This window comes from Microchirus variegatus (assembly GCF_963457635.1).
Source record: "Microchirus variegatus genome assembly, chromosome: 3".
Taxonomy (NCBI): domain Eukaryota; kingdom Metazoa; phylum Chordata; class Actinopteri; order Pleuronectiformes; family Soleidae; genus Microchirus; species Microchirus variegatus.
Window position 1 is genome coordinate 26,393,962 of NC_139804.1, and position 26,844 is coordinate 26,420,805.

Genomic DNA, 26,844 nt, shown 5'->3' on the forward strand with positions numbered 1-26,844 from the left:
GCAGATGGCAGATTCATGGAGCCTGTTGCTGTTTGAGTCAAACATTTACTCTCCCCACAGGCTGGGAACATCAGCGGTTTACCATTTAAAGAAAACGATTCAAATCAGTGGACAGTGTGTACAAGATGCAAGTAATTCAGAGGACAATTACAGCAAAGCAGATAAACAGGGTTTGATATGTACGTGTTTTTCTCAACACACAATATATACTTGTGGTTAAAGGTCCAGTGTGAAAAATGTAGGTGCAGTTCGCTTGACTTCCGCATTTATTTTAAGCGGAGTGCATGAACTGCCAGGTGAGCTTTAAACAGGCCACCATTTTATATCATGTTTTACATTAGCCCACATTGGACAAAGTAAACATCATGCAAGCACTCCAGCACACTTGGTTGGAAAGGTTGAGATGAGGGATATTCAGCACAACATGCAACTTCAACAATAAATGCTGCTAACTTTAACACACTCTAGCTTTAAATCCACTGCTTAGTCTGTCATTTTGAAAGTTGTTTGGGAACAAAAGGTGGTAAATCTAAATCTGAACACTCGGACCACGTGTTTATCTTCGTTAACTTTTGTTTCTGTATCAATGGCAAGTGCCTAAACCTGTGCATCAAATGAAAGACTTGAATTTGTAATAATCTTTAACCAACTTAAAAGAAAAAAAAAAAAGGTTAAATCTTGTATACAGCTGTAAATAACTCAACAGTGACATGGCAACATGAATGAGTGATGGATAAATAAAACTAACAATGGACAAAATGAGTCAAACAGTTACTTTATTTATGTTCAGGTAAAAACATGAACCTGACGCAGTAAATTATTGCAGATCTTAGAAACCAGCACATGAACGATTGGGCCAGGAGAGCATACAGTGGCGCCCTCCCCTGGCCAGACTGCAGGTGCACACCACGGTTTGTTCCAAGCCAGCAGTGCAAAGAAAAAAATAATCATAAGTCAACTACAGCAAGAAATAAAGACAATATAGAAAATTAAAAAAAAAGGTAATGCAGACATTCCCACCTCAAACAGGGTGTGAAACTGCATATAAACTTTATTTCATAAATGAGCTTGAAATGCTATCTGGCCATTAAATGATAAAATGAGACCAGCCAAATTTTGTGCCCAGCTACATTATGTGTTGAGGGGGAGCTTGGTCTACCAAGAAAACCCCACACATCTGGGTAGGGCCAAACAGAAAGACATTAAACTCTATCAAAATAAGGGCAAAACAAATTTACCTGGTCAACACATTGGTTACAACTCCTTGTACGAGCTGAAGCTCTCTAGAATAAAGGAGGCCAGAACACAATCTCAGCTTGGGTAGGGCCAAGAAAAAAAGATAATATGCGCTCATCACTACCCGCATTCAACCAACGGCAATTCTCGTTTTCACAACTTGAAGCAAAGACACACGAGGGGGCGGGGAAGCCGAACCAAAACGCAACACACAAACTGGGGTCAATATAATACAGAACAAAATGCCAACGGACGAAATGAGGGGGAAGAGACATGAGAACAAAGAGCTATTCTATCAAATGTGTAGAATGAGCAAAGTCTGCAAATTTGTCTGTACAAATGATCTTTGGAGCTAAAGTAAACCTAGCTTGCTCGATGGAACCCCTCCCCCCCTTCACTCCCAACACCCAGTGACGTTGTCCACCACTCTGTAGAGAAGACATCCCTTTTTTCTTTTCTTTTTTTAAATATCACATAGCAATGCAATTTAAAATGTCACCCAGGTGTTTTCATCTTTTTTTTTTAACATTACTCAACTACTGATATAAGTTTTGCTCTCTTTTTTTATATTTTATGTTCTTTGAGTCATGGAACACATTTCCATTTTTTTTGTTTTTTTTATATTATTTTTTGAGAGACAGGGGCAGCAAATATATATATTTAAAGTCTTAATTTTTCTGCAAGCTGCTTTCTCTAACAAGAAGGCTGTACACATTGCCTTGATGTATGTGATTACAAAAAAACTAAGTCAGGAAGTCAGGATGTCATCAGTCGCTGTAGAAGGCATCTGAATGTGAGATGTGGGGGAGATCAGGAAAGGTGGAAAGACTGCTGGCCTTCTCGAGCCGCAATCAACAGTTTCTCTCGCATGATCTCTATGCTGGAGTAGTCAGGCAGCTTCAGGTAGTTGACGCAGGTCATGACTGAGGGGAGGAAGTCGTCCGGGTTCTCGGTCGACTCGAACGTCTTCCTCACAATTGTCAGAGGGGGATTCAGGCTCCGGAAACCTGGGAGTTGAGAGCGACACGGGGGTGAGTGTGCAGCAAAAGTGACAGCGTATGAATGAGCTCCAACAATACTGGCTGTTTCAGTGATCACTTTAAATGAGTGTTTGAGGAAACTCACCTCCGACGGGCAGTCTGGGGCTTCCTGTAACAAACTGCAGAAAGAGTCTCTGCTGCTCGGCATCGAAGCTGCTCAACACCTCAAACAGAAACCGAACAGCACGGCTGCAAGAAAATTTGATCAGAGTTAACATGTTACATGTGTGTCCCGTAGGGAAAATGTATATGGTGACCTAATTTTTGAACATGGTTAAACTATTGTGACCCAGCTTACAATATACATAGTGACAAATGTTGACATACTATCACTTTTCTGACTATTTTTACGACCATATCTTTGACACCGGGTATTATATATTTTATTTCTTTACACTTTAATTTTTAGCATATCACAACTGCACCCAGTCAGATCAATTTTATGAAACAGAGCCTATGAAATAACATGGTGTAGACAAAGACAAAATACATACATATGTGAAAATAAGCACAGTTCAAGTAGATGCTGTGAGCAAGTGTCCTTATAATTTGTTCAAGTAAAGTTCCCACTTCTGCCATCTTGTAGCATAGAAATCTACCCTCAAACCTAACACAAAAGTCAGTCCTTCCAATGCCCTTATTTCTTGAAGCCATTGTTGCTGTTCAGGTGAATTAGGCTTATACCAGCTTCTAGTTAACACTGGGTATTATCTTCAATAGGTAAACCAGGCATTATTAAGTGACATACTTAAGACAAATGAATCGCGACTCCATTTAATGCATGTATTACTGACAAGCCTCTTAAGTTACAGCGAGCGTGCCGATTCACTGTCACACTGTCCTGACTTAAAGCGATCAGTAACACCTGTGCTTTTCCTATTAAAATAAGTCAAAAGGCTCTTGTGCAAAGAGTCCATTCACATCATTCTTTATTGGAAAGAAGACCAAACATTTTTAAACTTTAGTAATTTTGTGGGTATTTATTTTGGCAGTCTCACCTGTCATGCGTATAGCCGTGGTCTGGTCGACAGCACTCCATCAGCGTCTTGACATCCCATGTCTCTGATTTGCTGCCACACAGCAACTGGTCAAGCTACAAGGAGAGGAGAGACAATGACAAATGTTTAATGAGTAACTGAATTATTACAGTTATGTAAAATCCTGGACATAATGCCCTCCACTTAACCAGAAACAGAACATGTCTCACCTCCTCTGGATAGAAATACTGAAGGTGATGCAAAGGGAAGACTGATTCAAACCCTTCCCTAAATGACTCAAACTGTCTGGACACTCCTTCATTTAGAGTCCAGTACACCACCAACTGAATGGAGAGAAATTGATAAAAAAAAAAAGGATTAACATTAGAGGGACAAAGATTAACACTGACAAATAAAAATTGAGAATGATTAGATCACATACCCTGAGGTACTCCTCCAGATTGTAGATTGTAACAGGGACATCTTTGCCACCCTTTTTCAGCTCAATGTTTGGGAATCCTGGGAGGGTGAAGTCCAATCCCAGGTCCTCCACTGAGCAGCCGTTCATGTTCAGGCTCTCCAGCGCCTGCTGTAGTGTCTCCCTCGTCTGACACAGACACACAAACACAGGTGAGCAAAGAAGACAGTTGCAGAAACAGTGATGGAGGCACTAACTTACTATAACGTATGAATGGATTGATGTAAAGAGAAGTGCTATTTTTTCTTTTCTCATTGCTAAATTGTACAGCATTTGTAATCAGCTTTGGCATTTCATTTCTATTTTGTCAATGGTGGACTTAAAATATTCACGTGGAACCTTGTCAACCAAAAATACACCGTCACTGCTGACCAAAAGCAAAAGCTGCTCTCGCAGAGCACTGAAAGACAAAAACTTGAAGAGTAACATATTTACCTGTGATCGGTCCTGCTCCAGCCTCTTCTTCTGGCGGATAATATCTTCCAGGTGCTGGATGGACTTGGCCACACTGGGGTCAATATTCACAAGGTCATGGGAGCTTATAGACATCTCATGTCGCAGCATCCACTTATAAAATGGCAGACCCAGGGGCAGGTCCAGCTAAGAGGAGACAGAGGAACACATTTCACATTTGAAACATTTTCACAGAGATGAACATATACAGCAAAAACAGACCTTTTTTATCGATGAAGAAACAAATCAATTAAACATTAGAAATACATCCTAATATAAATTAGCAGATTACAGAATTATGTGTGAAATCCATAGCATGTTTATTTAGCACTGGCAGTATGTCTATGCTCATTTGGAAACTGAATCTGTTAGCAGACAGAATTTCATTACCAGTCTGAAGTCCATAATGGCTTTAGCCATTAGCTTTCCGAGGAAGCGGAACTTCATTTTAATTTTGGCTATATGTGCTGGTTTGGTTGTTCTGCCAAAGGGAACCGCAAACAGTCCTCTGGAGCTGAACATATACTTAGTTCCCTCTTGGCTTCCTGTTGGGCAGAGACAAAGGTATTGTCAGTAAAAGCAATAGAAATACATTCAGTGTCTATAAATGTATAAAGAGCAAAAGAGATAAACCCCTTCAATCAGTGGTAAAATGTATATCCGAGTGTTATTGCACAATACAAGTGTTGGCTATAGTGAAAATAAATAAAAGACATTATAACACGATTGTTGGTACCTTTAGGATTGGCCAGAGTGACTTCTTCGCCCCTCCACAGGCCGAGGTCAGCCCGTTGGAGTTCTTGAGATACCAGAGCATAGAACTCCTGAGTTGGACCAAGGCCTGTTCCGACCTGCAAAATGAATAAAACGTAATCTAATTATGCTCCACAAGGTTTGAAACAAAAATCCCTGTTCTACCATGATTCAGAAACAAAATCTTAATTTACCTCGTTCTCATACTGAATCTCCAACATGGCCCTGGAGCTACCAAGGTCCTGCATCACAGACTCGGCCTGTTTGAGCAGCTCATCTCGATTTATCGTCCTCTGAAAATGCAAGACAGAAAAAAAATTGTAAGTGAAGGTTTAGGTCAACAAAGTTTCAGATATTCTGAATATCTGCAAAAGCAACTTTCACAAAGTGAATAATAAAACGGAAAATAGAAAATGATTGAAGAATGTTTTAAAACATTTTCATACGTACATCCATTTAGTATAAAACAACAAATTACTATGGTAGGTAAACACAGCACCTTTTTCCTGTCAAGACGTGGCGCAACTCTGCTATCCTGAGAATCTGATTGGTTGATCTCAGGATTTGTGTCCAGCAGGCGCTGCATGGCTCTGTCACGATCAAAAGCAGTTACATAGAATAACATCTGCCGGGTGTCAAAGGGGAAGAAGAAGGGACTGTAGGGGGAAAAAAGAGAAATGTACGTAATCAACAACCAGCAACTAGTGGTTTTTAACAGCTTCAGTGCAGATATTAGTCTGTTCTCTTAATCCTCATTTAGATCAATAAATAAATGAAGCATTTACCAGGTTTTTCCAAGCTCGATGAGCCATGTTGGTATGTTCCCGGTCATGATGACCAGAGGGTCTTGTAGCTGACGGTTAGCTTTGGCTGTCAGCTTGCTGTTAATGAACTCACTGGTAGAGATGATTTCCTTACACGCAGCATTCTGCAAAACAACCAGGAATGTTTGTTATTTGCATATTTTCAAACTATGGCTCCATCCACACTATTGAGTTCTTCTTTAAAATACATAAATTCAGTTTCAGATACACCCTTCTTCCACATTATCCTGGTGTTTTAGAGACCCCTAAAAGCAGAGAGACTGAAAGCACTGGGTTTGGAGCCCTGCTCTTTTTTTTGGGTGAAAACTTTGGGCAAAATCCCACAATTGCTTGCATTCTCCTTCTGATTAGTTGTTATTGGCTGCGATTACACAATCAGTACTTGAATTATATACATTTTAATGGGTGTTAGTATGGACAAATGGATTACTTCTGAAACCGAGTCAAAATGCCATTTTTAAATGAAAACACAGTAGTATGGGTGACAATATGAAGGACAAAGCACACAGAGAAAAGCCACTATATTCTTCGCTTAGGAATTCATGTGAATTCTTCACAATTTGGCAGCCTGGCGCAAGACTGAAATTGATTCACACTACAGCGAGACAAAAAGACTAAGAGAGCATTATTATTGTTTTCTTTTGGAATGAAACTTACATCATACAAGTAGAACCAGTATCTACTGATAGAGTGCAGGACCCTCAGCAGCAGGTTGACCTCTAGAGAGGGGTCATCAAAGGTTATGGTCTCTGGTGGCTCCGAAGTGAGGTATGTCTCTAAGGGATTGATGACACTGGGACATACACCATCTGCAAGAGGAGGTGGATTCAAGAGCAGGGATTAAGTACACGTCTGTAGAGAATCTGTGCAATTCATACATTTTCATTTTGATTCAACTGCATATTTATTAGATAGCAAAACATGGAATTTCCCCATAAAACAACTGCAAAGCACGTTATCCTGTGGAATTTTAATATTGTGCTGAAGGTTTATGTATAAAAGTAAACTGTACAAAGTAAAGAAGAAGACGCAAAAAAAGCAGATGCAGTTAAACCTGCAATACACAAGCAGCTAATAGCAAAACTGAAACTGAGATTTTAGAGTCTCACCATGCCACAGCTCATCTTGCTTCTTGGCGTTACGAGGTGAGGTTTTGGTGGGAGCAGTCTGGGCTCGGCCCCTCTTTCCACCCACAGCATCTTTGCTGCCATCCTCATCCTCCCTCACGGGCTTATACCTGTCATAAAAAAGTGGTTCAGGGTGGTTTTATTATCATGTGATTATCATCATCATGTGCAGCTCAAGTGTATGCAATACACAAACAGCAAAAATGAAAGTATGTGAAACATTTTTGAATTAGTAAATTGATTGTTTTGTTTTGCATCTTAATAAAATTACTTCAGGTATCATAAAATTTAAAAGGGACAATAGTCTTCGATGATAGTGTTTTTTGATTTTTTTTACCATATTGTGTGCGTTTTGGTCCAGATGCCAGCTCTCCCCAGAGGGTTGGCCTCATCATCAGTCGACTCCCTCTCTTCTTCTGCCTGAAGACTGTACTGTCGTACGGCTTGATATACCGTCATGTTGTATGGTAGCAGATGGTCGCCAATGTAGAACTGTAGTCTATGTCGCACACTGCCAGAATTCAGGAACTGCGCAGCCTGGATATCCAAAAGAAAAAGGAAATGGGTGTAAGTGTTTTTGTATTAAGTGATTAAACACATTATTACACTGGGCTGTCTGCTTGAAGATGAGAAAAGGCTAAGCTTTATTTGGCATGAATGGCATCACATACCAGCGATTCATCTATTTCATCATCTGAACCATCGTCATCACTGTCTTCGTCCTCTTCTCTAATTCGGCCGTACCCTGTGCAGACAAGATGTTAACAACTGTGACCAGTGCAGTCACATGGGAGGCTTTGAAAGTGCATTTGAAAGTTTCATTTCTGGGCTTAATAATCTGCTCACCTCTCACAACAAGATATCTCTCAATGGCTTGCACCAAGGCCAGGGGGTCGATCTTCACAGGGCCACCTTTCCACTGTTTAACATTAGTGCAATCTGGATGTCTCTGCAGCTGACACTTGAGCTGATGTGTGTTGAAGAACTTCAGTGCCTGAGAACCTCTGCAGAGAAATTTCATCAACATAAACATAGAATATATCACAGTATAAATTGGATAAAATGGAACGGTAAAGTCATTTTAAGAAACAAACCTGCTGCCATTGCCGTTGCCACTGGGGAAGTCATGCACTTTGACAGGGAACTGCTCCATTTGGCTAAGACAACTGTTCATCTTGTGCACCATTGCCAGGTAAGGCCCATTCTCTGTTGGGTCTAAACGACCTACAGGCTCCATTCCTGGAACCTACACACGTGACAACAAAAATGATAGTAGGATCTACAAGTGTGTATTCACCCATCAAGATGACTGAATGACAGGTCACTTCTTAGTGTACAACTAGTCTTTAGAGTGAGTCTACTTGTCAATAATAATAATAATCCATGATTTGTCCCTTACCGGACAGCCAGCGAAGACATGGAGGAACCTCTTTAGCCGCACATCACGACTCAACAAGTCTCTGTCTGTGTTGGAGGTCAGGTAAACCAAGAGCTGCTTCACCAGCCCACTGTGCTGGATCTCAAATGAGGACACATCAGATTCTGATACAATACTTGAAATCTCCAGCAGACATTCCATACCACCGTCCACCTGGGGAATGGGGAAAAAAAAGATGTCTCAAAGATGGCATGGAACCTTATTTTATACAGTGAATTTAAGGTAAATCACTGTATCTGTATCCCTCCTTTTCATAGCCGTTATTAACAGAGTCTAATTTCTTAAGTCTTAGGCACCCCTTTTAATGATTTTAACAATTTCTACAGCTATATTACTGTAAGGAAAACCTTTGAAACAGAAATACAAAATTGTGACTTCATCGTTTTTGTTTCTGCTGCTGAGTGCATGTTTTACCTGAAGGTTGAGCTGCTCAGTGGCTGTGCAAAGTCTCTGGAGTACATTCAGTGCGGGGTTGCTGCCATCCACATTTTCTGAGTTGAAGTAGCGCTCCACAAACTTACTTGACTGTTCTTTGATCCAGGCCTTTATTTTGTCTCTGCAAAATAATAATGAAACATACACATTTAACTTATTTGTATCTAAACACCAACATCAGCTGCAAGAATATATCATACAAAAGTATGGGAGAAAATGTAATATCTCCAATAGACCTCATTACTCTACCTGTTATTTGAAATAGAGTCCTTCGGAGGGGCCCTTGCCAGGCCACTCACCCCGGCTGTGCGTGAGGGCTCAGAGTTGGCGTTGTTGGCCTGGGTGCCCAGTTTACCCCAAGTCTTGGGGTTGAGACTGGCCAAGAAGGAAGATTTGGGTGACTGAGTACTGGTAGGGCTCTTGGCTGTAAAGAACCCAGGCAGAGGGTTATCTATGGGTTAAAAATATAACCAAGATCACAAAATGCTCTTTCCCCTTGATCTCCTACAAGTCAGTGAACAACAGAATGTCCTGTCTACCATTTACAAAAGGATAAGCTCATATTGTTAAATGTTAAACATGACCTTATTGATAAGGAAATGTGTCTGAATATGTTTAACACCAGAACAAAAAGCTAATTTTCACAAAAACATATTCATAGATACTGTTGTTCATTTAAGAATGGCGTAAAGTAGAATGTTGTAGTTCTTTTTGTGGCAGGGACCCAAGACCAGAAGTTCCATAGTGCCAATTCAGGTGACGCAGGCCTGCTCAGGCTTTGACAGGTGTCCATGTTGTAAGTTGATGCATCATCAAAACAATCCTGCCACTTTAACTTACCCTGATTGTCAACTTTATCATCATCTCTTGGGGGAGAGTATTTGGGTCTTCTTGGCCCTCTTTTAGGTAGTCGTTTTCTCTTGAGGACATCACTTAACCGCCTTTGGAGGGGAAAACATCATTAATATATTTGTCTTGGGGAAAATGTGATTCTTATAGACGAACTAGCACACACGCACAATAAAAACAACACATTGATTAAGAGTAACAAAGGTAAATGACTCAAACATATGTCATTTGTGCAACAAGATCTAGATTAATAGAATTTGTACACATTGGACACAAGTATAATTTGTGTTTATGAGTAAAACAGCACCCATACACTTTCCCTTGCATTTGTTATTCAAACAATTGCAAAGTCAGCACGAGCATACACTGGTGCCCCAATAAGTCACCCACCAAATTTGAAGACTGTCAATTCTGTTCAACAGATATGCCATTAGTGGCTTTTCTATCACACAGTTCTAGCACTAATCGTTTCGAGTGTCCTCCGACGTTTGTGTTGCGTATACAATGGCATGGCGGTTTAGCGCAGCCGTGCTATGAAACTGCGCACACTGGTATGTTTTTTTAAAACAAAGAAGATTCAAGCAGTTCCTTAAGCGATTTATTTGTCGGACTTATAACATCTCATGCATTTCTTGTCCAAACAATGCCAAAGTCGGCACTGCACACACTGGTGCCCTTAGTAAGTAATCTGCCGGTTTGAAGCCTGTCGAATGAACTGTTGGACACTAATGCCATTACCAGATAGACGCTCCATGAATTAATAGAAAGATGAGCTTAGTTTCCAGTATAAAGCTGAATTTGGGCCTGTGCTGAAAATATGTGTAAATCAAGTCTGTAAGAAGCCAATCCAAAGTTATATCTGACTCACCCCTGTGGGCTGAGGTCCAGTGAGTCGTCCATGCTGTGCTGGAAGCTGGGTGAGCCCAGGTCTGGAGTAGCATTATTAGCAGATGTGGTCGATGCAGTGCTGATGGTGGTAGTGCACAGACTTGCAGTACCACTAGGACAAGCCTTAGGGGGACTAGTAACTAGAAAGGTCTCAGACTCTGCCAGGTTTTTAACCTGGTGCATTACACCTGGAGGAGAAAAGAATTGTCAACAGCTTTAATTACAAAAAAAAATGTACAACTAGCAGTAATATTGTTGTAAAGATAAAATGTTTCTAAACTGCTCGACTCCTTTTGACTCATGGCCTTAAAGCTTCAGATGTTGAGAAAATTTGTTTTTGGTTACTGCAAAAAAGGTTCTCAAAATGTCATTTTTCAAGTAATTCTCATCTCTTTAATCTAATTTTCCACTGCAGCCAGAATATGCCCCAGCTAAGGTGGTCTCGTACATAAAATGGTAGGATTGCAACGATACAATACTGTTAAATGTTGGGCAAGCAGTTTAGAAGCTCAAGCTAAAAAGTAAATCACTGTAGGTCATCTAATCTGAGGAGCTCACAAATTGTGATTACAATCTACCTTCTCTTCTGAAATAGACACTGAAGACATTAGGCAGCTTCTGCATGAGGATCTCAGCCATTTGCAGAGAACCTACAACAATCTTCAGGTCCTGGCTGGACAGCATGGAGGCAATGTGACTGTAGAAACAAGCACAGAAACATGCTAGTCAGTTTACTTGAAGTGACAGAGCATTTGGTCTGTGTTAAAAGGAGCACACAGCCTGGTACACAGTTACCTGGACACAGCATGGTTCCTCAGCACATCCTTCAGCAGCTCAGCATCAGCAAAGTAGATGATCCTGAGGATGGCTCTAAGGCACTTGTGTCTCACAGCAGGGCCAGCTGATGAGCTGTAAACCTCATATAAGACCCCAAACAGAGTTTTGATAAAGCACTTGGCCAGCTCTGGGTCTTCCTTCATCAACTGGGCTCGAGCGTCTTCTCGGCGAACCTCCTGGTGACTCCCTTAAGACAGACAATGAAGACATTTTTGTTTTTACCCTCAAAGATGAAGAAGTATTCACATATTCAAACAGGACAAAAACAGCAACTGACTGACTGCTCTGTCTCAGGTAAAAAAAAATGAACATCTAGCTTACAGACATAACAGTACAAGTGACAACTTCGCTTCAATACTTTTTACCATGAAACTGCAATGAAACACTGAACTCTGAGCTAAGACTTGAATTACCTGTATTGGGGTTGGCAAGAGGATTTGGTTTTCTCTGTATACCGCGTGCTGTTCCTGTGTCTTCATTTATCTGCTGCATAGAGTTGAAGTCAATTGTGTAGACACGGCCCAGAGTTGACAAGCTGATCTCATCCTCTCCGTTCTGGTGGGCTGTCTGTAGGACCAGACAGTCACCAAATACACCCAAAGTTGGTATCATAAATGGATTCTTACCACATAACAATAGCATAACTTACATGATTCACAGATGGTGCTTTAATGGCATATTTTGTGATTTTCAATGGCCCAATTCATTCATACCTCAATGATGCGGCTGTCAATGCGGTTGTAAGGATGCCATAGTCCGCGGTCATCCCTCCACTGCCAGATTGCACCCTCGGTCGTCTGAGCACTACCCTTCTTCAGCATTAAATCAACCGCAAAAATGCCTTCTCTAGGTAGGCAGGGCATCAGCTCACTGTAAGAAGAAGAATGGCGAGTACAGCATTGCATTTTGTTGTGCACAGTACAATGTAAGAGAAGTTTACAGTGTGAAACATAAACCATACCATAAGAGTAAGTAAGTAAAAGGTGACAGGAAAAAGAATATTACCATATGAGTGAGGTCAGTTCATAGAGCTCCTGGGGGCTCCTGGGTACCAGTTCAATCTGCTCCTGACAACTGCCATTTGATGCACCACATAAAAGGAAACGCAGTGTCTCTGCTATGTCTGTTAAGAAAATGCAATCACAAAGAAAAGTCTGTAGTTAGTCGCATGTTTGGTCTTTTTTCCACAGAAAATCCACGGTGCAGCAGTTCTCTAGGTGATGATGCCAGAGGTCAGAGGAGAGTGTGTAGACTGGTTTGAGATGATAGAAAGGCAACAGCACGTTGAATAACCATTCATTACAACTTCAGTACACAGAAGACCACTTTTGAATATACACAACACCTCAAATCTCGAAGCAGGCAGGCTACAGTCACAGAAAACCACAATCGACACTTTACTGTTGCTGTGAGTGAATGCTGTATACAAGGCTCTAGAGTTAGCGCAAAAATATTTAAAATGCGACAAAATGTTTTCTTATATCGTCTGTCTACTCTAGGCCTTGGACTTTCATCTTCCCTAATGTCTTTCTGTAAAGCCTGTGTTGTGTATAGTTGCCAGAGCAATCAATGCAAAACGTAAGCTAGAGCCTTAGTATATAAAGATTTTTCATCTACTGCCAACTATTCCATTTATGTACTAGACCCTGTTTAGTTAGTATTTACAGTGTGATTAAATTAACACACATAACGGTAATTTTAGGGGAGAAGCAATTGATTGTAAAAATGCTTTGGTTTGTGCATGTGCCAGTTACTCACTCTGTTTCATAAGCTGGACCGCCAGGCAGGGGCAGTTGGAGCACATAAGGGAAAACATGCGCACAACCATGATAAACATCCCCGAGCTGAGTACAGGGGGGGTCACTACCAGCAGCTGCTGAATGTTGGTCAACAGGTCCCGTGATGCCACCTCCTGAAGCAGGTTCTGTTGATTTAATCACAGACACATGCGTTCTCATTAGCTAGATAGTTGGACATGAAATGGGGAAGATGATACGGAAATAACAAAAATACCGTGCTCAAAAAACTTAGGAGGAACAAACCTCTTCATGTTGAAAGTTGTCCACCAGTCTGGCGAAACAGAGACAAGTGCTTTCCACAGACTTTTTATCCTGAGATTGTGGAACAAATACAGCCATTAGTTTAATCTTTACAATGTGTTAAACTAAATAAATAATTATAATAATAATAATAAAAAAAAACTCAAAATCATGTTATAAAACATACCTGATGTGTGAGTCTCTGCGTCAACAATGGCAGGGAATCAGCTACCCAGTGGAACTCTTCTGGAGTAATGCTCTGGCAGCAGTTGGCTGCAATGGCCAAAGCATTCCTCTGAGCATTGATGCTAAAGAACTCTAGGTAGAGGAGGCAGTAAGCAAGTCCACCCTGTAAGATTAAATTAAAACATTGTTATGGTCTAAAACTGTGGCCACAACAGAGGAAAGCTGAGGATTGTGACCCTGATGAAAATACACTTACAGCCTGCAAAATGGCTTTGCTGTGTCGCCTTGACAACATTTCCAAGGCAGTCAGGGCCTGCTCTGCAACATCAATGAACTGGATCACCTGAAGCTGCATTCAATAAGGAGGAATAGTGCATTAGCTTATTAACAGGGTTTGACAGGCTATTGGGGACAGAGATTGCATCATCTTACCTTCTCCAGGAAGACAGGAATAGCATCCACCACCACAGCAGAGGACCGAGGCAGTGCCTCCATCATATATGTGAGTGCACGAGAGGCATGATTCATCTGTGTACACAGTTCAAAAGGTTAGCACAAAACCAGTGGTGTCACAACAGTGAATCAAACACAAGATAAAAAAAATCTACTACAATTGGGAGTTCATCATACTCACAATATCAAAGTTATGCTCCATTTGTAACAGTGTAATCTGGGGGGAAAAAGGTAATAATAAAAACATGAGTGGTTGATCCAAAATTCCATAGACAACAAAGAAACAAACTTCCATTTCATATCACGGTTTTCATATTTTACAAAGCAATACTGAAAATGTTTTCCTGATGTAAAGCTCCAGAAGAGACAAAAACAGTCCAGAACAAGACTCACCAAAGCAGGCACCACGCTCTTCACAGGGAATCCACCAAGTGTCTCCTCATTGCCCATTACCAGCAGCTGGCACATCTCAATGGCTGCTTGAAGCTGCTGAGACTCATCACCTGTAGCCTGCAGGCCCTGCAGTAACTGTTGAGCTTTGGAGCCTGAAAACAGGGGGCAGAGTTATTTGGAGCATGAACATGAACAACACTGTTGTAGGAGAAAAACGTTGACAACAGTAATATGTTGTTTTGAGGTGAAAACAGTTGCACTTACTGGCTCCACTGCCTATGGTCCTGTGAAACAGCTGAGACATGCGGGGTCCCAGGGGCCCAAAAAGATGTGGGGGGAGTCCCCTGGCCTCCAATAGAGCTAAAAGGACACAAACAGTCTTGGTTAAAGCCTTGGTTATACTCCCATGAGGCCCTGAGGTGCAGACCTCCGAAGACGGCACATACACAAACACACAGACAGACAACATTACAACAGGGTTTTTATGGTTCATGCAAGACACAATGGTTACACTGGAAAAGATAGCTTTTTTCAAACACATTCACTTACTTACTAGTTTTGCCTTTGTACCACACGTCTAATAAGCTACAATCAAGCAATACAATAGAAGTGTGCTAGAGGTGGGAAGTCCCTGCCGCTCAAATAAATTGCTTAATAATAGAAACCTACTCAGCCAGTTTTCCCTCGGACACTTGTATGTTTACAAAATTTCAGAGATGTGCAAATCATTTTGGAATCCTCGCACCCAATGTGCTGGTAGCGATGCTATAATTTGTGTCAATGCACTACAGCATGTATAAACCAGGCTTAAGAGAGCAACTGCAGTGATCACTGGACTGTTTAGGTATAGTCTTTATACCTGAATCTAGAACTATAAAACTGTAAAAATCAGGCATGTCTGTACATTAATTATAATGTCCAATAACACCACATTCCCACTGGTCAAAAAGCCTGTTTAATCCCAGGTTTTAATGGGTTTTTGATCAGTAGGAATGTGTTTAATCTGCATTCACTCCCATGTCAAATGACTCTGCAATGCATTCAGGCATTAGTGGGAATGCAAGTCCTAGGTAAACAGCCTTATTTGTTCCTCATCACCTTCATTTTTGGCAGCGATGTAAATTCCATCATTTCAAGCACAACACTAAGAACACACTAATGCATTCATCTTTTGGACTTTAGCATAGCTGGTAGCCATGAATGTTTTTGGTGAACTTTATTTTTTTTTACAATTTGGGACAGCACTCAACAATTTTCATTTAATCTTCTTTCACTTTATATTAAAGACTTAAAATTGTTCACCATTGAGTTTGAATGAAGTGGAAGATACAAATACTAACATCATATCTCACACGAGTGATGCACAGGTGGACAAGAAAAAAAAACATCTCAACCAGTGGCAATGGAAATAGTGTTAATCATGCTTTTAGTGAGTTCTCCGGGTTCAAATATCCTTGGCATGCCCGCTTATTTTAGTGTTAAGAGGATTAATATAGTGACAAGGAGGATTTGACAAACCTTGGAGTCTTCCCATTTCAGAGTCATCAGACTCACTTTCTCCAGAGGTGGTCATGCCCACTGCTCCAGCAACTGAGCTTGAAGCTGGACAGAAACAGTGTAAAAATGTAATCCTCAGTGAAAGATAAATGGAAATTGGTGGCTTCTGATGCCACTAAGAAAAAGCTAGAAACCTGTGGGCTTTGGACGTGTTAAACTACACACATCAGGGAAATCACTGTTTTTACCGATAAAGAAGAATGGAAAAAGTGATGTTGATAATAACAATAATAAAAATAATAATAATAATAATAATAATAATAAGTACCTGAAGCTCCCTGTGATGCCTCATCAGTGCGAGCGGCTGAGGAGTTGGCCCCATCCTGATTGTTGTCGGAGTCGGCCATTTTCTCCTGCCGGCGAGCGTCGGCTGCCCCGCGCTTGCCTAGGCCTGAGCCCCGCCGACTGTTGATGTCGATGAAAATTTTGACATTAATATACATCTGTGTTAGCCTTGGATGTTTTCTTTAAAATTTTATATTCATTTAAAAACATACGATCAAGACCCCTGTGAATCCTTGCGGTTAGCCAAGGCTCTGAAAGTTTAAGAACTTACAAGGTCCCAATTGAATTAAATTTTAGATTTGATTTATTTCAGTTTCCATCCCAACTTTGCTAGGTTAAAGGGCATTTTCACCCATTTTTCCCACCTGATCAAATGAAGAATGAACTTAAAATCATTATGATGGTGCTGTTTGTTTAATTCACATCCTATTACAGAGTCGGATTACATATATTATTCATTAGGGACCTCCACATTATTTTATTTTATCAAATCATTTACTCATAAAACTTGCCAGAAACACAGTAAAGAGCAGTGTTTCTCTGATGTTTTTTTTTTGTTTTTTTTTACAATACCTACTTCCTGTTGTTGGGGGGAACGAGACATGTATCTCATATCCACAGTCTGATGATCGGATAACACATTTATCTCTGGAAATTAATTTTAAAAAAAATTTGATTTTTTGGGTGAAGTGGCCCTTTAAGTATAAGGTTTTTACAGAACTTATGTTGCAAATTGTATACAATTTGGATCCCTCTAAACAGGTGCATCATTTAAAAAATATTTTTAACAATGACCATACAGTGCAAATCTACTGCAGAGTTGTAGATGATAAATCAAAATCATAATCTGTTCAGTTTCTATCCTACAATCGCCCTAAGGCACTAAAAAGTAATAAGTTGTCCTGCAGAGGGTGCTGTGAATGCGGCCTTGCCTGTATCCATGCCCCGTTTGCTCATCAGAACAAGACAACAGTAATATGTTGTTTGGAGGTGAAAATGGAAGACAAACAAATTCACCTGCCACCCTGGGTAGATAATCTTATCTTACATTTCTCATTTCACATGTCTCACAAGATTTGTGCACAGGAAACGGCATGTATTAAAAGATCTTATCAACACTTCCAAATAATTATGGACAATTGAATTGGGCATGTTGTATGCGATTCAAAACAACAACGAACACGAAAGTTCAGTTTTTGTTGACACAATATTGCATTATTTTGAAAGCTTATGTTTGTGGAGCTATGGAATTATGCTGACAGACATTTCTAATATTAAAGGTGCGTTATGTAATAAGTCTAAAGCAACTGGCCATAAAATCCTCCTAATATGTCACAGAGGACCAGGAATAATGTTCATATAACAAACTGAACTCATCAACGAAAATAGTACAACAAAAATATTTGCATTAAAAAAAATATTTTTCTGCCCGCAAAGTTATGTTTATGTTTTGAAATTATGTTTTGGCATGAGGCGCCATTTACCAATCATAGCAGTCGGTAGAGTCTCAGCTGCTGAGCAACCATGGGTTGCCAGTTACGTCGCTACAATTTAAATGAAACGCAAGGAAACCTTAAAGTCATCGGTATGAATGTCAAAAACGGCAAGATAAAGCTGGCGGCAAAGTCTATAGGACATGCTTTTGAACGGTGCAGAGAGTTTAAAGCCGAGTGGAATTTCAAAACTGATGCAGAATGGGCTACTCTTCAACTAGACAGGTAAGTTCAGCTTGGCTAACTAAGTTAGCTCGACTGTCGAGTTCTGTTTTGAACTGTTCCCTCGGTTTTGGAGGCTGCCGTACTGTAGCACCGAAGCGGGTATGGCAGCTGCCCACCGGGAACCGACTGGTTCTTCTGTCGTCGGCCGCACCGGCAGCTGCGCGCCGGGCAACGCCATCCACCATGGGGCGGTGGTGGTGGTTCTGTCCGGAGCCACAACCCCCGCCGCACCTTCCACCGGCGTTTCTGTTATGTCAGTGGCTGCGGCTGGTTCTGTTCAGCGAGGCTGCGGCGGCAGCTCAGATGACACAGAGATGCGTCTTTTAGTCACTTTCTAATCTAACCTAATGGTCTTCTTCTGACATGCATAGAGAGAATAACAGCGGTAGCCGATTGGTTAAATAGGTGGACTTGTGTCAGGAAGGTGGTAAAATTGATTGTCTCAACATTATTTACCTTATTATTGTATAAAGCATTAATGAGCTTGTGATGCATAAAATAAATATATTGGGTGTGTGGTGGTAATTTGTCCCGCATGCCACTTTAGAGTGTAGTAACCGTTTTTGGTCGCATTGTTACAGATGGTGCCTTTAAATCCATCCACTGACAAACAGATCAACTTATGTCCAAATTTCAGGCATCAATATACACACTATGGTCTTCAGTGTAATCGGTGTGATTTGCTGTACCTGGTGCTGGCACAGGAGCCCGTGGTCTTCTGGCGTGTGCTCCGCCGATAGCTGGGGAGCTCTGCTGGAGGAGACTCGCTGCGCTTCTTAGTGGATTTCCTCAAACCTAAAGGTTAAAAAGCACCAACACTGTTATTTTTTACTCCAAACTATACACTATACTATACTCAAAAGATGAAATGTAAGAATTGTCCCAACTTTTACTATCATATTCCAAACAGAGGGCAAATGCTAGTTTCAGTGGCTATTACAATGCATCTGGCATAACATGTTAAAAATCTAAGATTAGTAATTTTAGTAAGTGGTGAATGTGTTAATAAAATACTTTATTAACCCATTAAGTATTATTTGGCTGCCGAGCCTCATCAGAAAACAATCATGAAGCTGTTGAAACGGATTCATAATTATTGTTACTCTTCTCTACAGTAAAGTCTCTCGTGTTGCCTGCTGCCTGTTCCACTGACTAGAAGGATATTATTAGTAACCCAACCATGGCCCTATGACAGGGCAACCTTCAAGCTGGATCTATGACTCATAAATCAGAAGTATAAAAATAAGTATTTCAACAAATTAATGCCAAGTAGTCCATACATTTAAGAACAAGTGGGTTATTTTTAGACTTTAGTGGAATATAAATGTGTCTGACTAATAGTAATCCCTCAAATAAATGTAACCGTTACTATCTAAAGATGACAGTATCCAATCCTAAATCTTCATATTCTTCACATCAGTCACATTGAGGCTGAAGTTAGGTTACCAAATTAACATGAACAGGTTTGAGCTATGGAAAACTATACAGAAATAATAATAGTTCACATACTGTACAACAGCACTGTATAAATCTACTCACCATTACAGCTGAAAGTTACATTATGTGTCAGATAAAATTTAACACAGGTGGATAGATCAGGATATTCCAATAGTTGAAGTTCTTTCCTCTAAAGAGAAACCGTGTGTGAGCCCTTTTCTGCCCTCAAACATAACCCTGGTCAGCTGGTGGGCTAACACACCAATGCCAACTTGGGCGGGGTCTCTCCATTTGGGCCAAGAGCCCATGGCACAGAGCCCACCTCAGTTTCTATCCTTTCACCTACCTAGAAAAGCCTAACCCCACACTGACCTTAGAGTTTGGGCCCAACTCAACATGCACATCAAATTTCTACTACAATTTTGAGCCAGCCTTTTACTCATCTTCACACCAGGGAATAAAACTCTGCAGCACTGACATAGTTAATTAAGACTGTAGCACTGCTCGTCGGTATTATCAGAACAGACCAACAGTTACTTTTTTTTCCTTTGGTTGTATATTGTTGCATTTAACTACAGTGCTTCATTGAGTGATGATTACATGACATTTTTAAAGCTGATGCATTTGAGAATTTTGATTTATGAATGCGTGCTTTTACTTCACACAATCTGAATAAAAGGTTTTCAGAACAGGTGCTAGACTCCAACTGATAAATAAGCATGATTGATATTTCTGAACACGTGTGCAATAGGATACATACTATAATGCGATATAATATTTATAATACAACACACCTGCCGAAAACTCAATGAAATATGAAAAACAAACACGATGTTCTCAAACTAGTAGTGTAAAATCTTAATACATTGTACCCTGCCCCCTTGCACATTGCTATCTTGAGGCACTGAAAGGTGATAGCATGATGGCTTGGCCAACAAAAACCTGGTCTTGTCAGTGGCAGAGTATTTAAACTTCTTAAAAGTGCAATAGCAAGATGATAAAATGTTCCAATGATTGCAGGAGCAGAATGGGCATAGAGTGCTCGTTACAAACACAGATCATCTATGTGAGAGCTACCTGGCTTTCTAAGTGAATAAGAGGCTGGAGGGTTAGGTTTAAGGTATACTAAAAAGTAAAGGGAGTAGACACCAACCACAGTGCTGTTAAACCATTCTTTCCTGCCACTAAAATAGCTCAAATGAACCAGGAAACAGCCTAATGCATTTGATTCATACAACAGATGGTTAAAATAGAGTCCTATGCATCTACATTGTAACAATACATTTGGTTCACAATGACAATTGAGCCACCAGCAGTGTTTAAGTATTGAGCTACTCTCCTGTTGCAAGCTACAGGTGCTTCTGTCTGAAATATGAGCCAGTTGTTCATCAGCTCAGTGAAGTCCATCCACACTCACCACAAATGTGAATTGAATGTTTGTGAAAACATGCCAACTCTATTTGTACAATGTGTACATAAGACACACAGATAACTGGACACAGCTTTTTGACATTAAAGCAACTATGTGTACTCAATTATATTGGAGTTAAGGCATTTATCTGTAGGGTTTGATCTCTTTAGTTGGTGACGTGCCCCAGCTCGGTGGCAACTGATGCTATGTCACTGCTCAGATCACAGGTCCTGTGACATCTAATCCCAGAGGTGTAAACTAAGCACATGAGAATAATGTGCTATCCCTCATCAAGCCAGTCATAATCTTATTTTTTCTTATTTATTCAAAGATAAACTTCTCCCCTCACACCGACAACCTTTCCAACCACTAGAAGAGGGGTACATTTAACTGAATGTAAAACACTAAATACAAAATTAAATGGCATTAAATGCTAAAAAGGTGTAAAAGTGAGATGCTATGACTCAATCACTGAATAAAATGAACATTGATCAAATGAATAAAGGGGAGCAATACACAGGTAATATGACTTACTTGCTAGTTTAGCTTGTAATCCTGAGGGCCCAGGTTTGGAGGTCTCAGTTTTGGACGATCCGGGCAAGGACAGTTTGGGTTTTGGCAAGTTAACTTTGGGATTGAAGCGTGCTGCCCACTCAAATTTTGAAGAACTGGCAGATTTTGCTTGCTCCTTTTCACGGGTACTGCGGCGTGGGGAGGGGCTTGAGGCTGAGCGAGAGCGACGTGCCTTGGTTTGATCTTTTCCCTGTTTGACTCTGGCGCCCTGCGTGGTGGCACTGTTGGTGCCTGTGGTGGAAGATGAGGAAGAGGTGGAGGCAGAGGAGGAGGAGTCTGTCACGTTGCTACACCCAGCTTTGGCTGAGGCGGCCGATTTTGACGCCAGCTTGGTGGGTTTTACAGTTCTGCCCTCTGTGTGATTGGGGAGGGACCCAGCGGTACTACTTAGACCGGGGAGAGGGTCCACTTTCTTCCGTTTCTGGCCTGATGAGGCCCCAGCGGGCCCGCTCTTCTTGCTCTGACCACGACCTGACGATGTAGGTGGTTCTGAAGCAAGTGATCTCTTCTTGGACTTTGCTGGGCCTTTCTTGTTTTCTGAGGTATTTTCTCGGGGTGGTGGGAGTGATTTGGGCTTCTTGGCAGGGGTTGGTGCAAAGGTACTTATTTGGTCAGGAGCTTCGCTTCGTTTTAACCCTCGAGTGCCTTGACTGTTTGACTGGTGGCCTGGTCTCTCTTGTTCAGATGTTCCTGCAGCCTCCGAGTCGTCTTGCAAAACAAATGAAGCCACGGACTGAGTAAGACTGCTAGGGAGCAAGAGGAATAACAAAAATATTTTAGGTCATTTTTGTAAATCAAGGCATAATGATAAATTAGAATGCCACATTCAACATCCTCAATCAGATTTTGAACAAAAGCCAAAGGCGTATAATAAATTAAAAGACATTCAATTAAGTACAAACCACAAACCCTACATACACACATACACATACACACACACACACACACACACACACACACACACACACACACACACACACACACACACACACACACACACACACACACACACGAAGCACCAAGTAGAAAAGAGTGGTACCTTCTTGAGCTGTGCCCAATGGACTGGCCAGTGGCTGTGCTGGCTGTGGCTTTGGAAGCCTTAGAATTAGGTCTTCTACTTTCAGGTGGGGAATTTGCTTTATGTTTTACCTGCTCAGACTGCAACCTGTAAGGTTGGAAATTAAAGAGCAAGTGACATTGTTTGTTCCTGTACTTTAGTCACATAAAATAATATTAATCAACCCCCAAATAATTTGACTAACTGAATGCCTGTTTCCATGTCCTTTAATCACCAACACATCTGGAGTAGCACCCAAAAGTGTTAATCATCATTTGGACTATGATAAAAGGACAAAGGCTTCGTCTTTGATCAAAGAGGTCAATACAACCTCTGTGCATCAAATATAAATTTCAATTCACGGTCACCCTTGACCTAAGCACAAACATCAATTTTATTAGACGGCCTTCTTTTGTCACTCAATTCCTTAATAAAAAAGATTTAACTTGAGTTGAATTTAAGTCGTCTCATCTCTCATCAACAGGTAAAGAGAGGTGAGATGTCTTCAATTTAAGCAAGTCCAGTTGCCTAGAGCTATCGCCTGAAGATGACTATGACCTGGATGACTGAGAACTTTCACAGAAATCTGCAAACTATGATTATGATCTAACTTTTGACTGAGATTTTCACAAAAAGGTAGACTCACCTTCCTGCGACTGTGTGGTCTTGTGGCTGGGCCGCAGCAGTGTTCCTCTGTGAACGGCGCAGTGACCCCCCTGGATTGGAATTAGGCCGGTTGGACATTGGCACCTCTCTCCTGAAGGGACATACCCTTTCTAGACACTACCATTCACTGAAATTAAAGAGAAATAAACACATTAGAATACTAATTTTCACCAACTGGTCATGATTTAACAGCTCGTCACCATCAATCTAGCTCATCCATATAGCACATTTGACATTATCATGCACAGAAATGTGTCATCATAACTAGGCCCAGGATCATACATTTCAGGATACAAACTCTCACCACCCATCTAATCACTGATAAAGAAATGTGTTGCCAGAAACACTACATGTAATAATACAATGAAAAACAGTATTTTATAAATCTAGGCGTTATCATATTTGTGAGATGAAAGAGATCTACAAAGCTTAGTTTAGGTTAAAAATACACTAAAACTAAAAGTCTGTAGTCGTCTGTAATTATCACAACAGAAAATACACTTAGATTAAAGCACTGAATAACAATATTAATCTCTTATTACCCATATCGGTTAATTATACAATAGTTGTAACAGCACTTAAAGTGGGTTTGCCACCATCTATTAACCACAATCATCATTATTTGAATGTCTCTCAACAACACTGATAAAAGTTGAGAAATCGTTGTAGTGCATATGATCGAGGTCCTTATGTACTACTTTGGTAATAATTGCCAAGGTCACAGACGCATCTAAATAAATCTACCATGGACAAGATTGTAAGTTGAGAAAACAGTCAATTAGTATACGCCATTAAACTAAAATATTCATCAATATTGGAACACTTGCCAATGGTTAATTCTTTTGAAAAATATGTACACAATTCCTTTAAACATCTACATTAGTCAATAACATTAATAATACTACATAGAAACAAATCCTGTGTACATGAGAAGATGTTTAATTTATACATACCTCCCATGAGTCACTGACATGAGGGAACTGATAAAAAGGAGTGATTGATGTGTTTTGAACACAGACAGGGAAGCATGATTTTTTCAATTAACACACAGAAGCTACATAATCAACACCCAAATACTTGATGTCATCTTGAAATAGAAGATGATCAATTAACCCATTTGGTTACGGTTTAAATCATGACATCATTGATCATAAAAATACGCCATACTTGGCAAGCTCACAGGGCCTTTTCAGGCCTGTACTCTGACAGTGTGCATCCTCGTCTTTGTTTATTCGTCCATTCTGACAACTAATGCACCACACTCGCTTAATAGGATAAGTTAAACACATCAAATGAACGGCGAAACGAAACGTACCCGGGTACATAGTTTCTTCCACTACAACACAAACACAAGCACGGCAGTGACCACTTTTTATATCTACGATTTACAGAGGCCTGTGTTACTGACGTAGTTGTCTACCACCGCCGACTAACGTTAGCATGTTTAGCCACTCATATCTTAGCTAGTCTCGTACATTTTGGCAGTCGGTCAGTCACAAAAGGTCTTTCTAAAACAATACGCAATCCAAAACGAAGCTAGTGTACAGTGTTTGCTATATGTAAAGACAGTAAAACGCTGCAAGGCTGATAATAACATACCAGGGACACGTTAAAGTTACGTCGGCTAGCGTAGCAAAGGCTCGATGGAAATGCGTAGTTGGCGTACCGGTGTCTCAGCCCATTTAGCTACGAAACGCACTGCCAAAACGAATGGTTACCTTGTTTGTAGCATGAAACTGTGTATTTTCTCCCAGACCGGCCAATACCAGCCCCCACACTGACAAATAACAACAACGTTAACTGGCAGCAAGTGCTGGACCGTATATCGAAAGCGGTTTAATGTTATACAGCTAGCAGGCTAACTTGGTATTCTCACTGCCATGACACACTGTGCTCAGTGTATGGCAGACGATCAAGTTTAAAGAAAACATACTTGTCTCGTGCGTCAGTTAGCTCACCGTCTCTGTCGATTCATCAAATCAAATAAGAAGTATACAGCTGTCAAGTCGACAGGCAACCAGACAAATCCAGTATCACTCTCTCGAGAACTGTCAACGCCAATGCAGAGTGCTCAAGCCGACCTAACTAATGATAGCTGGCTGTAGGGGGATCGCTGATATTTTCAAAGCAGACTTAAAAGGCCAACGTCTACCTTGTACTTTAGCGCTGGCTAACGTTTATGCTAACGCTAACCAGACAGGGACAAGTTGATTACCACCAGATAACATGTCAACAAATGATATACATGAAAGGAGAGTTTGGTTATGAACCAAAGTGATGCATTTTCAGTGGCCCAATTAAGTCCAGAATTACACATATCGATGCTAATTATTAGCAGGCTAACAGTAGCTCGGCTAAGTAAGATCGTTACATCAATGACCGTTCACTTGCCAACAATACATGAACAGAAAATGTACACTTGACTGCGGGGATGTTGTCCCCGCATGTTATTAATCAGGGTATTTCTGTGGATGAAAACATCTGACATTATCAATACCGAATTAGCTCGTACAGGCCAGTCACGTATCTGACGTTTAGCGTTGTCAAACCAAACAAGAGCGTTATTGCTAGAACCAGCTAACCTTGGTACACAGGGTAATTAATATTAGCAAGCCTCGTTACCACCGATAAACGCTTTGCCACCTCTGCTGGGTGGCAGTTAGTGTTTGTTTTTAAGCGGCGGATTGGTTACAACTTAAACATTTAATCATTTTGGAACTGTTTTGTTAAATTCTTTTAACATTCACAACTTGTCCAGCTAGCGGCTAACACGTTAACGCTAGCTAGCAGAAGAGAAATGGCCTCTGATACCTTTTAGACACAAAAAAACAGGAAAGCAGGAACGGGGACTCGAGATATTTTCGTAGCTCTAAATCGTGATTCTTCCGATGTATTTCGACACTGAATAACCTCCAAGGCCCAACAGACCGTTGGCTGACATGTCACGGAAATTTTCTGCCGTACGTATATAATGTTGTTACCTATTTGTTCCAGTGTTGTAGTTGTACCAAGACAGTGCACGGGCTCCTCTTTTCTCTCTCCCCCTGCTACTTTCGCATCAGCTGAGGGGCCTATAACCGCAGTATACATCCGCGTGATTCATCCGCTCACGGACTACTTACTGTACTTCAGAATGTTCAGCTCTCGGCCTCTGCGTCTTCTGAAACAACAACACAACACGGTATGCCTGTTGTGGCTCCGTAAAGCGCCACCTTATTGAGACAAAACATGTGGAGACGTAATTTTGTTCTTATTAAATGGTGGTCGATGCAACACTGAAGCCATTGGCAACATCGACTTGTCACAAATATGATGTATCAGTCCGCTGGGTCGTGACCCGCTGGCCAACCAAGGTATGCAGAAGACCATCTCTGGGTACACAACAAACCCAAACCTTGAAGCAGATGGACTACAGCAGCATGGGACCACAGCTGGTGCAGCTATGAAGAGGAAACTGAGGCTACACAAGTCACTCAGGCTCACCAAAATGGGAAAATAGATGGTTAGAAAAACGTTGCCTGGTCTGATGATGATTCTCAATTCCATCTATATTTGGAAGGTAGATGGGTAGTGTCAAAACATGCCGTAAACAATATGAACAGTTCAGGATGGAGGTTGTGTAATGGTGCGACAGATATATTATACACTTTGGGCCCATTGATATCAACTATCATCCTTTGAACTCCACAGCCTACCTGAGTATTGTTGCTAACCATATCCTCCCTTTATGACCA

At 40.9% G+C, this 26,844-nt stretch overlaps 1 protein-coding gene across 5 annotated transcripts; it reads right to left on the reverse strand.

The window, feature by feature from the left end:
• Positions 1-759: 759 nt before the first annotated feature.
• trip12 (thyroid hormone receptor interactor 12) lies at positions 760-26,327 on the reverse strand. 5 transcript variants are annotated; one of them, XM_083887212.1, is made up of 42 exons: positions 26,233-26,327; positions 23,091-23,237; positions 22,427-22,552; positions 21,349-22,133; positions 18,656-18,761; positions 16,232-16,368; positions 15,925-16,008; positions 14,671-14,766; positions 14,407-14,558; positions 14,195-14,230; positions 13,993-14,088; positions 13,817-13,909; positions 13,562-13,723; positions 13,378-13,446; positions 13,094-13,259; positions 12,341-12,458; positions 12,049-12,205; positions 11,749-11,902; positions 11,294-11,522; positions 11,077-11,195; positions 10,479-10,686; positions 9,602-9,702; positions 9,011-9,212; positions 8,741-8,882; positions 8,288-8,479; positions 7,983-8,134; positions 7,735-7,892; positions 7,560-7,633; positions 7,226-7,425; positions 6,871-6,998; positions 6,419-6,570; positions 5,723-5,865; positions 5,437-5,593; positions 5,132-5,230; positions 4,921-5,035; positions 4,575-4,729; positions 4,167-4,331; positions 3,696-3,860; positions 3,484-3,597; positions 3,275-3,369; positions 2,362-2,465; positions 760-2,243 (listed from the first exon to the last, which is right to left on the reverse strand). In XM_083887212.1, the coding sequence occupies exons 2-42, from the start codon at positions 23,186-23,188 to the stop codon at positions 2,047-2,049; spliced, it is 6,201 nt and encodes a 2,066-aa protein (XP_083743338.1). In that variant the 5' UTR covers positions 23,189-23,237; positions 26,233-26,327; the 3' UTR covers positions 760-2,046. The 5 variants fall into 5 exon arrangements, with proteins under 5 accessions (XP_083743338.1, XP_083743339.1, XP_083743340.1 ...); XM_083887213.1 differs by lacking the exon at positions 26,233-26,327 and adding an exon at positions 26,092-26,183 and having other exon boundaries at positions 21,349-22,130; XM_083887214.1 differs by lacking the exon at positions 26,233-26,327 and adding an exon at positions 26,092-26,183 and having other exon boundaries at positions 9,011-9,185.
• Positions 26,328-26,844: the final 517 nt, after the last annotated feature.

Coding starts and splice junctions, on each gene's coding strand:
- trip12 (XM_083887212.1), bottom strand. CDS start 23,188: ATGTCCAACCGGCCTAATTCCAATCCAGGGGGGTCACTGCGCCGTTCA. Junction 8,480..8,740: donor CTGAGCAGCTCAACCTTCAG/GTAAAACATGCA, acceptor CCCATTCCCCAG/GTGGACGGTGGTATGGAATG. Junction 3,370..3,483: donor AGTATTTCTATCCAGAGGAG/GTGAGACATGTT, acceptor CTCTCCTTGTAG/CTTGACCAGTTGCTGTGTGG.